The following is a 10,774-nucleotide window of genomic DNA, read 5'->3' as shown; positions in this document are numbered from 1 at the left end:
AGAATGCAACGACAAGAATGCCTTGCGGATATCCAGAACTTACAAGATTTGAAAGAAAAATATAAACAAGTTTCCTGTGGAAAGTATGATGAAATATTAAAATCATTTATTCAGTACAAGTCCTCGTTGGCAAAGAAGAAAATGATTTATGAATCACTGCAATGTTAAGGATAATGCTTTATGTAAATAAAATGTTTCTCTATTATCATTTATTACAACTTCTATTGCTATGTTTTTTAACACAATACAAAAACATTAATTAGTACAAAAATGCCAGCATGGTTAGTTTGGTCTTTCAGCAAGTATATGCTTAAAATCGAATGAACAGGCACATAATTTTCTTTCACACAAACATACATGCAACTTTTTATATTATAGACATCGACATTTTACTTAATACAATTATTAATTTCCTGTAGATACAGAGCGCCAATAAGCACTCATATCCATTTGCCTTTGTTATAACAGCGTTTTAATAATAAATGCAACAATATACATATATTAAATAACATTGGACAACTTGTAAACTTATTAATAAATATCTATAATTGTTGACTCCCTCAAAAACTGAAAGCAACTTTACAAAACTAATGCACCTAATGAATAAAAAAATCGAATGTCATTAATGAATGAGTACACTGAACACATTTGGATATTTGACATTTTGTTGATGTTCAACATTTTAATTCATCTAAGTAAAAAATTAAATGGTCAGTTACTATTTTAATGCAACTTAGCCTCTTGCATGAGATCAAGATTTAACAAAAGATTGACTAAAGGGAATGGGGTGACTGTCAGTTGTGTATTTTTTTTTATACTTATGTAAAAAAATCGAACCTGAAGTATCTGTTACAGTAAACTACTTTTATGCCCCAGTTTAGTCACTGTCACTATCATTTGTTGAGTCCTTTATTAGCAAAGGAGTACAACTTTTATCCTCAAGCATCCCATGCTCTACTAAAAAACCCTGAATATCTTCTGGTTGAAAGTCATTCCCTAAGTCATCTGATAATCTTATAAAATTTCCCACCAATTGGCCACCTTTATATATAAGCAATGCAGGTACCCCATCTGCTTTAAAACGTTTACTCATGCCAGCCCTAGAACTAAGTATTGCACAGAACTTCACATTTTTGTAAATTTTACACAGCTGTTTTAAGCATTTGTTCATAGTGTGACACGCTTCTACATTATTTTCATATATATGAACCACCACTGTAACTGACTTATTTTCTTCATCAATTGCATTAAGAAGTTCCTCACTGTCCTTTAAAACATATAACTCGCCTGAAAAGTACACCGAATAGAATTTGATATACAAAAATGTTATTAATTTTACCAAATGTAATGTTGTGATTTGTTTGTAAAACCATTTCTTGTAACCGATCTTTCTGATACTTTAGCAGAAATGCATCACTCAACAACTCAGCCATTTCAGGATCCTCCAGGGCTGCTTTTTCTCGTTCTTCATCCAACGCTGACTGAACTGTTAGTGTTAATTTTTTCATAAGAGAAATTTTTTCTCTTTCATCTTCTGACCGTTTTTCATTTTCAAGTTGCTTGTATCTTTGCCAATCTTTAATTACTCCTTTAGGCCCTGTATTGGTAGACGTACCCTCCCATTTATTTATTTCTGGAACGGCCGATGTTTCAGGGGAACCTGCTTGTTCTTGCTTATTATGATCTAAATCTGAGTCACCATCACTTTCTTCGCTACTGCTACTACTACAGTAATTGTGTAACTTTTCGCCCAGGATTTTGTCTTCAAGAGTAGCCATTTTTGAGTACTGCACTAATGTAGTTAATTGGATTCACAGAATAAGCTGCAATTACTTAAGAGTATTGCAAGGACAAACACATGTGTGTGTGTATGATAAGTGGACCCTGCAACAAAAGTTAATTATGTATGAATGTGGAATGTTTATTTAGGCTCATTATCAAGTTACCAATAATAAACTAATCACAGTGTGCTGAATATTCGTCATAAACAAAATATTAACCTTATCTATTGTTTTTGACTTGATCTGACAGTTGTACGTAACAAATGGTGACCATGAATATAAAAAAAATCTGCAATTTTATATTTTAGTAACTACGTAGACAAATTTTTGCAATTAAACAGTTTCGTAACAATTTTAAAAAACAGAAAAAATACATAGACATAATAATGAATAATATTATTTATGCAAGAAATGTTTTTTATTTTTGTTTTGAAACGGTAGGGATTCTGTTTTTATTATGTTGTCTACCAACCACTACACTAACCAAAACTAACAACGTGAACACAAAATATAACTAGTATGGCCTCAAATTAGGGACTTTGTGATGACCCAACCTGTTAACTGTCATTTGAGAAGCGTTTGTAGAATTTGGCGGGTTCATCGAAGTTGTGCAGTTCTGTGAGTTTGTTAGCAGTTTATTTTGTAAAATGCCACCCAAGAAAGCAGCAACAGCGGTAACAGTATTTACAATCTTTTTTTCTATATTATATTTTTTTATTGTTACGCAATGAATTCCACAATCAAATCTCCAAAAATCAAGTTTTCCCTTTTTATTCGTTGTCGTGCCGTCTCTGTACCGTTAAATGTGTAGTCAGCTTAGTAATGAATGCCATAATTTGAAAATAACTCGTAGTGATAATAAACGATGTTTTGCTTGTTAAAAGTGTGTTGCGGAAATAAACTACCAGCAACTTCTTTTATAAAAAAAGTTACATCCTTACGGTACCAAGGTTGGAAGTTGGAACAAAAACGGCAGATACACGTACCGAGATTTCATCAAAAGAATAGACAAACTAATTGCTTAATAAACAGTTTTTTAGATGAAAAATGGGAGGCAAACACTCCAAATCTTGTATATGATGTAGTAGGTTATGTTTTAATAACTATTATAATGAAAAAAAAATGCTCTGTAGCAAATTTTATATACTGTATTTCTGCTTTACTGTATTAATTTGTGTTTATTTCGTTATTTTCAGACAAAAACTTCGAAGAGAAAGGAGGCAGAAGCCAAACCAAAGGAAGAACCAGAGAAGAAGATGAGAGTAAGTGTACCTATATATTTTAACGTTTCCTATGCGAACTATATTACTGTTACACATTTTCATAGGTATTAGTAGTAATAAATAAAATAATAGTGGGTAATGTTTATTAGCTTGTTATAATAAACTTCTGACAAGGGTTCGAGTTTCAAGTTTTTTTTTGTTTAATATATCATTATTAAAACAGGACTAGAACCCCACCCTAAGGTAGAAAGAGTTGACATGTAGTGTTTGATTCTGGTTTATGTTTATTGAAAAGATGATTATTACAAATTACAACAGTGGCGGCTCGTGAAGTTTTCAGGCTCAAATTTGAAAAGCACTACTTTTTATATCTTTTATTATCTGAATAATTTTTTTCGTCATGCCCACGAAAAGAATACTCTTGCGTTGACGGATAAATTATATTGCATCGATTAATCTTTTCAATTTTCACCAACTTTCTCGTAACAGTTCTCCCTTTTATGAGCCGAATCTAAATTATTGGCAATGTTTTGCTTACCAAGCATTTCTAATTTAATCGAAGAAAATATGTGTTCCTGTGATTTTTCATGCCTTTCTATAGCTCGTGACAAATTTTGTAAATTATTATAGCCTGTTTTACCCCAAGCGGAAAATTTATCAGTTTATCACTTATAATAATACACAATTCCAACAGTATAATTTGTTTCTTAAAACCGAAGCCGTTAACTATTTAGTTTTATTATAATTATTTTCATGAAATGCTCTGTTTTGTTTCTAATTGTAACTGTCAATACCATTAATGGGAGTGATGGTGTTGGTCTTCCCTTTTATACCCTTACCTACGTAAAGCCTAAACACCACCACCACTGAACAGGGAGCTCGCGAAACCACCTCAATGTTTTTCCTACTTACACCCGATTGCTCCAACTAATAAGAAAGAGATAAAGTTATCTGCACGACTTGATCTGAAAAGAGATGAACTAGCCGGAGGCTAGCGGCTTGGAGCGGCTGTCCGATCAACGTTTTAGCCAATGCAATGCACACTGACGGTGCGTCAAGGTTACGGTCTCATTATTCAGATGCATCGTCGTTCGGAGGCTAGCGGCTAGCAAGCCTCTGCCGCTGAAACCAAACGCGGAGTGGTGTGAATGTGAATTATGATTGTGAGGGCGCAAATATAAATTTTTCCGACATTTCAACCTGATATATGATGAAAGTAAATGAAATCTAAGAAAATATTCTGAAAAATAACAAATGTCTACAAAAATATAAATTCTTTCATCAAAAAAAATTAGAGGAAACTCAGCTCCAAAAAATAGAGGAGGCTCAGCCTCCCCTGCCTCCTCTGAGGAGCCGCCACTGAATTACAATATAATGAACAATAAAATAAACCATGCGCATTTTTTTCAGAAAAAAGCTGATACAACTGAGAAAGCTTCAAAACAAGCAAAAGTAGATGAGGAAGCACCACCAAAGAAAACAACAAGGGTGTGTACTACTTTGGATTCACTTATACATGATAAATTATGTATGTGACATACCTATAGCTTAATTTTTCTATTTTAGGCCGGTGCCGCTAAGAAAGAAAAAATAACAAAGGAAGAGATTTTAGACGAAAATGAGACTGCAGTGGTGAAGAAGAAAGTTACTAGGTCTAAGAAAACAAAGGTAAGTTTTCAAATATGTAGCTCAACACTTACAGTCAGGGATAAAATAAAACATTTAAATTTTTAAAATGAATGCAGAAATAGTAATTGACGTTACGAGTCCGAGATAAGCCATTTTGTATTTAATCATAAAATAAATCGCTTCGTTAATTTTTAAAAAATTGAGGTCCCATGATGTTTTGCACATTTTAGGTAGGAATTATTTAGCAGATTTTGGAAAGGACGTCATCAAGTTTGTGTGTGAGCTAAAACATAAATTTTAACTAGTAATTTACCATGTTTAGAATAACCTTAAAACGTTCAAAAGGTGATGAAAATTTTTTATTTGGTGTCAAAAATCTGAATTTGGAACGTAAACAATAAGAGCGGATCGCATAAATCTAAAACTGTACTGTTTTATAAAATTTAAATAGCATTTACCTATAATATAGCAAAATTTTGAGATAACGTCATGAAATTTTTAATGGGGATGATAAGACAAATGTTGGCGAGCGTTTAACATCTACATGATATTGATAAAATAGACCTAAAAATTTAATAACAATCTAATAAAATTACCAACAAAGAGTGGAGACCCTTTTGATACTCTTGGAAACCTGAAATTAGTGAGTGGGCAAATGGACTATATTTGAGTTTTAAATGGAGCCTATTACAAACCTAGTTTAACGAGATCCAAAAGTTAAAAAAATCATTTTTATAATACGCCAATCAGAATTTTTCTATTCACATCTCAACACCATTTAAAGATTTTGGCAAAAAAAATCAAAATTATACTACATTTTAACTTTGAAACTGCAAAACCGAATGCTCTGAATTCTTGCAAACGTTTTAAGGTTATCATCAGCTTGATAAACCGTTAATCAAAATGTATCGGTTTATCCCTTCCCAACAAATTCATGACGTCATCTCAAAATTTTGCAGAGTGAACCCCATGTAAAATATGCAAAACATTATGAATCTTATAAACTCCTGGTTTGTCAGTGCATTAATATTTTTTAAAATTGCTTATACAGAGTGACTAAAAGAAAATCATTGGGGCAACTTATTTTATTAAGAAAATCAAGAACGGTATACCCCACTTCCCTGAAAATTTGAGTATACAGTACTGTTATTATTAGCACTACACTGAACACTGCTCCTGTTCAAACGTGTCGTTGCTAAAATGTCAATGACGTTATCACAAAATTTTGTTATGGAAATTCTCACTTGAAACATACGCATAGCGTGCTTATTTACCTGTAGTTTAACACTCCATACATGCGTTTATTTTAACTTGTGGAGATTATTATAAAAAAAATCAATTTTATAATTTTTCTAAAATGCCTAAATAACTTGGACCTTTTTTTTGCTTCGCGCCGCCGAGCACACCATCTTAAAAAAGATAAAGTGTTACCTAAACATCACAAATTGGAATTATTTTTATTTCAGGATGAAGACTTACCAGTGGAAAAAGTATTAGATTCGAAAAAAGCTACCAAATCTCAAAAATTAAAGGTAAGGTTTGTTCTCTCTGTGTCTGTCTGTCTGTCTGTTTGTCCGTCTGTCTGTTTTTTTCTGCTGCGCAGAAGTATAAAAGAAAAATTTTACAGAAAGATAAACCGACTGAAAAAGCTTCAGGCAAAAATGTGACCGTTCGGGTGAGCTTTAATTTCAATTAAATATTTTCTAAATTATATTTTTAATACACAATGTCCAGCGAGAGGTTAAACGAAATTACGTTAGATTTGGGAACATATCTGTTTCTGAAGTTTGTAACGATTAAATAAATTTTAGTAAATTTAATTGCACCAAAATAATCTATCGTTGGCATGTGTATGTCAAATAACTATTCGAGTTTCAAATTTGCAGTTTTTTTATATAAATGTGTATTAATTCAAAGGCCTTGGTAAAATATTGACGAGACACTGACTTGATATTAAAAAATAAAAAACGAATTGATACAAATTTTAGTACCATTCAAATTAAGTAACGTCCACAAACCCTGGAGGCAATCGATTTCGATGTTGACTTTCTTTTATATAGCTATAAAATTAAACATAACTAATTTTATGTATGATGCTAGGGTAAACAAGAGAAAAAAAATACAGAAGAATCTCAACAGACGGAAGAGGAAGAAGGTAAGTACTTACGAAATCTTTTCTTTTTTATATAATTGTGTGTGAAAGTTTCATGAATTGTTGTGCTATGACTATGGCTGAATAAAATTAAAGATTGATAATATCAATATCAATTTGATATATGTATTTATTTTGATTTATTGTAGCATTGAAAATATGTTATAAAAAATATGTGGGTAATTTCATAGCAAAATATATATATTTTTTGGTCTATTTTTTAACATAATTCAGGAGTCATGCAAGACATAAAGATGTATGTCTTGCCTTTTTTTTGCTAAAATACATTGCCATTTTTTCACAACTAGAAGCTTAAAACATGGTTAAAATGGTAAATTTGTATAGGGAAATATCGATTTTGCAATCACGCTCCGCCCCTCGGTTTCACAACAAATGAAAAATTTATCACGATTGAGATCGAGACGGATGGGTGGAGCTTCTCTTTAGGTTTTCTTTTTTCATTAATACATTTAGTTTTCTTTGTATAACACGATTACTTAAGAACATATTGCATATGGTAATTTCTCGTAGAAAAATTAGGATTTTACAATTAAGCTCCGCCCCTCGGCTCACGACGAATAAAAGAAATCATCAGAATTGAGATAGGGCGGGTGGGCGGGGCTTATATTTTGCCTTTTTTTTTTCGTAATATACATAGCCATTTTTTCACAACAAGAAACTTAAAACATGGTTGAAATAGTACATTTTTCAAGAAGTATGGATTTTGCAATTATGGGGCGGAGCCTAATTGCAAAATCGATGTTTTCTTATAGAAGTTTTCCATCTGAAACATGTCCCAATTGTGATGATTTTTTTTATTCGCCGAGAACGAAGGAGGCAGAGCTTAACTGCAAAATATTTATTTCTTTACAAGAAATTGAAAACTTGTTTTGAGTATCATGTTGTTCAAAAAATACTATGTATACTATATAAATTGATGTGCCAAAATCTTATTATGAAAATTTTTCTTTTACTGACTTCATCATTAAGAAAATGCTTAAATCCCCATATCTTATTAACAAATAATTTTGTTTAACTGTGTTATATAAAATTTTCATTCAACTTGTATTTTCTTTCACAAGTAAGTATATATTTGTCTTTAACGTTTATAAATCTATTTGGTGAATTATATTGCTAAACATGCATTTTCTTAATAGATAGATACATAGATAAATGGTATTTAAATACTAATAACTTCTAGACAGTGTTGTCGTTTCACATATTAGTTTTTAAAAGGACAGAAGACAGAATGTTACCAAAACTTTTTGTTATAAACTAACCATATCATTATAAAAGCACACATTTTCTATATACTTCAATTAAAAGTAGGATAAAGCAACATTTATGCTATATATTGTTTTTTATAAACCCAGAACACAGTTATCCATTTTGCAGAAAAAAAAAATCTTAGTGAATAATTGAATTTAATTTTAAAAACGATAGTAATGTAATTACATTACAAAAGTTATTTAGAATTGTTAGATAATTTTAGAAAAACTAAAAGTTTGCAACTTTTATAAGCTCAAATGGTTTTAAGAAAATCCAAGATATATACACCATGTGCAGATTTTCTGTATACGTTAAATTTTAACATTTAGTTATATGTACCTTTTAATTTCAACACATAAACATATTGCGTGTAAATTAACACAAAAATTATACTGAAGTACAATAACTGTTTAAACAAGTTTTTTTTTTTTTTTTTTAATATGACAATTCATTTAAACAATGACTAAATTTACAGGTGCAAAGAAAGGAAAAAAACGGAGGGGAGCAGTAAAAGTAGAAAAAAACGAATCTAAAGATGAACCGCCAACCAAGTTAACAAAAGCCAATGCGACAGTCACTACTTGGGAAACTATCGACTTCAAATGTGTTTCTAAAAATTCTAAAGGAGAAACGTCAAATTTTCACATCACTTCGTGGAATGTGGATGGATTGAGAGCCTGGGTGAAGAAGGGTGGTTTAAATATTTTAGAATATGACAAACCCGACATATTTTGTATGCAAGAAACGAAATGCAGTGCCGAAAAATTACCTGAAGAAGTGAAAACTCTCGAAGATTACGAAGTATTTTGGTGTTCCAGTGACAAAGAAGGATATGCTGGAGTTGGCATTGCAACAAAGATCAAACCTATTTCCGTAAAGTATGGCATTGACTCGGAAGAACATGACACCGAAGGTCGTTGTATTACTGCGGAATATGAAACATTCTTTTTAGTTAACGTATATGTGCCAAATGCAGGTTAGTGTTGTTTTATTGTACTTCTATTATTATACATAACTATAAAATTTTAAGGGCGAAAATTAGTAACTTTACCAAAACGTTTAGATTGGAATACGTCTTTTAAAGCGCATATTAAAAAACTTGATGAACTTAAACCGGTGATAGTATGTGGAGACATGAATGTATCTCACCTAGAAATCGACTTAGCAAATCCTAAATCGAATACGAAAAATGCCGGTTTTACCGAAGAAGAACGAAATGGTATGACGGAGTTTCTGCAGGATGGATACATTGATACTTTTCGGAAACTCTATCCAGATAAAGAGAAGGCGTACACTTTTTGGACTTACCTATCAAATGCAAGATCTAAGAATGTTGGATGGTAAACTTAAAAAGCGTGATTGTCGTTACCTACATAAACATAAAATTTTCGTTTCAGGCGTCTTGACTACTTCATTGTTTCAGAGAGGTTGATGGAACATGTCTGTGACAATATTATTCACAGTCGTGTGTTAGGTTCGGATCACTGTCCGCTTACTTTACATATTAACATTTAATGTTTGTATCTCTTACTTTTCTTTTTTAATTTAAAATAAAGAGTTTGAATATTTTATGTTGAGTAACGTTTTCAGCCGACCTTATAAAAATCACACATAGACTGGCGCATGCGTGCTAACGAGTTTCATCTTTTTACAGTTTCGATATGCGATGATGCGAATAATCAGAAAACAACTAAACAAAATTAAAGTAATCTGATATTGGATGTGATATTTCACCAAAAAATAACCTAAAGTTACCACGTTAGAATAATTACGAATATTCCATGTTACGAATTGTCAAGTCATTATTTTAGAGAACTACGGATAGCACAAGCAAGTGTAATACTTGAAAACCCCCGACAAGAAAAAACCTTAAAAAGTCTGACATTGCTTAAAGGCGGCCATACACACAGAAGGAAGACTGCGCAGTTAAAAGTGTGCACGCTTGTCTTAAGTTAAACCCGTACTCTCTAATTGCACACACACACTCATGCTTTCCCGTCAGTTCTGTAGCAAATGTGCATCGCTATGCTAACGAAAAAAAATTGTAAAATAAGTCAAATGTCATTTTAAATACGGCGCTAATGAATTAAAACTCAAGCGTGCAGCGACTTGTCTCCACATACACTGAGTTTTCTAAAAAAATAGAGGGCGGGTGCGCGAGGCTAGTACTTGATAAGATAAGACTGATTTTGGTAAATGACTGAACAATATTAAGAGTAATCACTGGAATGAAATTACTTGTTTATAAAAGACTCTGTAGAAAAAAGTTAAAATCATAGTATACATTCTAGGAGTGAAAATTCCTGCTGATGACAATCTACCCGTGTTTTCACACGTCGACATTAAATGCGTTTGGTCGTGGTAACATCGTTCCGGATGAGTGTTTTAAGATGGACGCGAAAATGTCTTCACTTGGAAACACATTATCAATTATGTCAACGAGCCGAAAGCAATTAAAACAAAATGACTGCCAACGGTTATTAAGGCATGAGCCTAATTACTAAAGTTTCCTTGCATTGTCCCGCCAAATTACGTATTGTGCGGTCGCCATTGTATAGAATGACTAAGGTTCGGATATTATGCAAAATGCATATTTTTGCATATTCTGCATATTTAACTATTTTTTGCATTTTCGTGGTAATTGGACGGGTTTTTCCAAGACTTCATTTATGGGCACCCCCAATTAGACGTGTTACTGGAATTCTTTACTTAACGGCCTC

The 10,774-nt window shown here is 32.1% G+C and overlaps 2 protein-coding genes across 6 annotated transcripts; one reads left to right on the top strand and one right to left on the bottom strand.

Annotated features, from left to right (window-relative positions):
• Nucleotides 1-194: 194 nt before the first annotated feature.
• LOC135135115 (phosducin-like protein) lies at nt 195-2,086 on the bottom strand. Of its 2 annotated transcripts, none has more exons than XM_064064108.1 (3): nt 2,001-2,086; nt 1,340-1,884; nt 195-1,287 (listed from the first exon to the last, which is right to left on the bottom strand). In XM_064064108.1, the coding sequence occupies exons 2-3, from the start codon at nt 1,776-1,778 to the stop codon at nt 878-880; spliced, it is 849 nt and encodes a 282-aa protein (XP_063920178.1). In that variant the 5' UTR covers nt 1,779-1,884; nt 2,001-2,086; the 3' UTR covers nt 195-877. The 2 variants fall into 2 exon arrangements, with proteins under 2 accessions (XP_063920178.1, XP_063920177.1); XM_064064107.1 differs by having other exon boundaries at nt 1,947-2,056.
• A 251-nt stretch (nt 2,087-2,337) lies between these two features.
• On the top strand, nt 2,338-9,625 carry LOC135135309 (DNA-(apurinic or apyrimidinic site) endonuclease). 4 transcript variants are annotated; one of them, XM_064064337.1, is made up of 10 exons: nt 2,338-2,461; nt 2,978-3,043; nt 4,415-4,492; nt 4,571-4,672; nt 6,100-6,165; nt 6,261-6,308; nt 6,734-6,788; nt 8,530-9,030; nt 9,085-9,394; nt 9,452-9,625. In XM_064064337.1, exons 1-10 carry the CDS (start codon nt 2,429-2,431, stop codon nt 9,567-9,569), a joined length of 1,377 nt encoding a protein of 458 aa, XP_063920407.1. In that variant the 5' UTR covers nt 2,338-2,428; the 3' UTR covers nt 9,570-9,625. The 4 variants fall into 4 exon arrangements, with proteins under 4 accessions (XP_063920407.1, XP_063920408.1, XP_063920405.1 ...); XM_064064338.1 differs by having other exon boundaries at nt 2,339-2,455; XM_064064335.1 differs by lacking the exon at nt 2,338-2,461 and adding an exon at nt 2,557-2,865.
• Nucleotides 9,626-10,774: the final 1,149 nt, after the last annotated feature.

Source organism: Zophobas morio, unplaced genomic scaffold, assembly GCF_036711695.1.
Source record: "Zophobas morio isolate AGI-343-1 ecotype UQ-CSIRO unplaced genomic scaffold, CSIRO_AGI_Zmor_V1 ptg000024l, whole genome shotgun sequence".
In the NCBI taxonomy this organism is placed as follows: domain Eukaryota; kingdom Metazoa; phylum Arthropoda; class Insecta; order Coleoptera; family Tenebrionidae; genus Zophobas; species Zophobas morio.
This window is presented reverse-complemented; position numbering and strand designations above follow the sequence as displayed.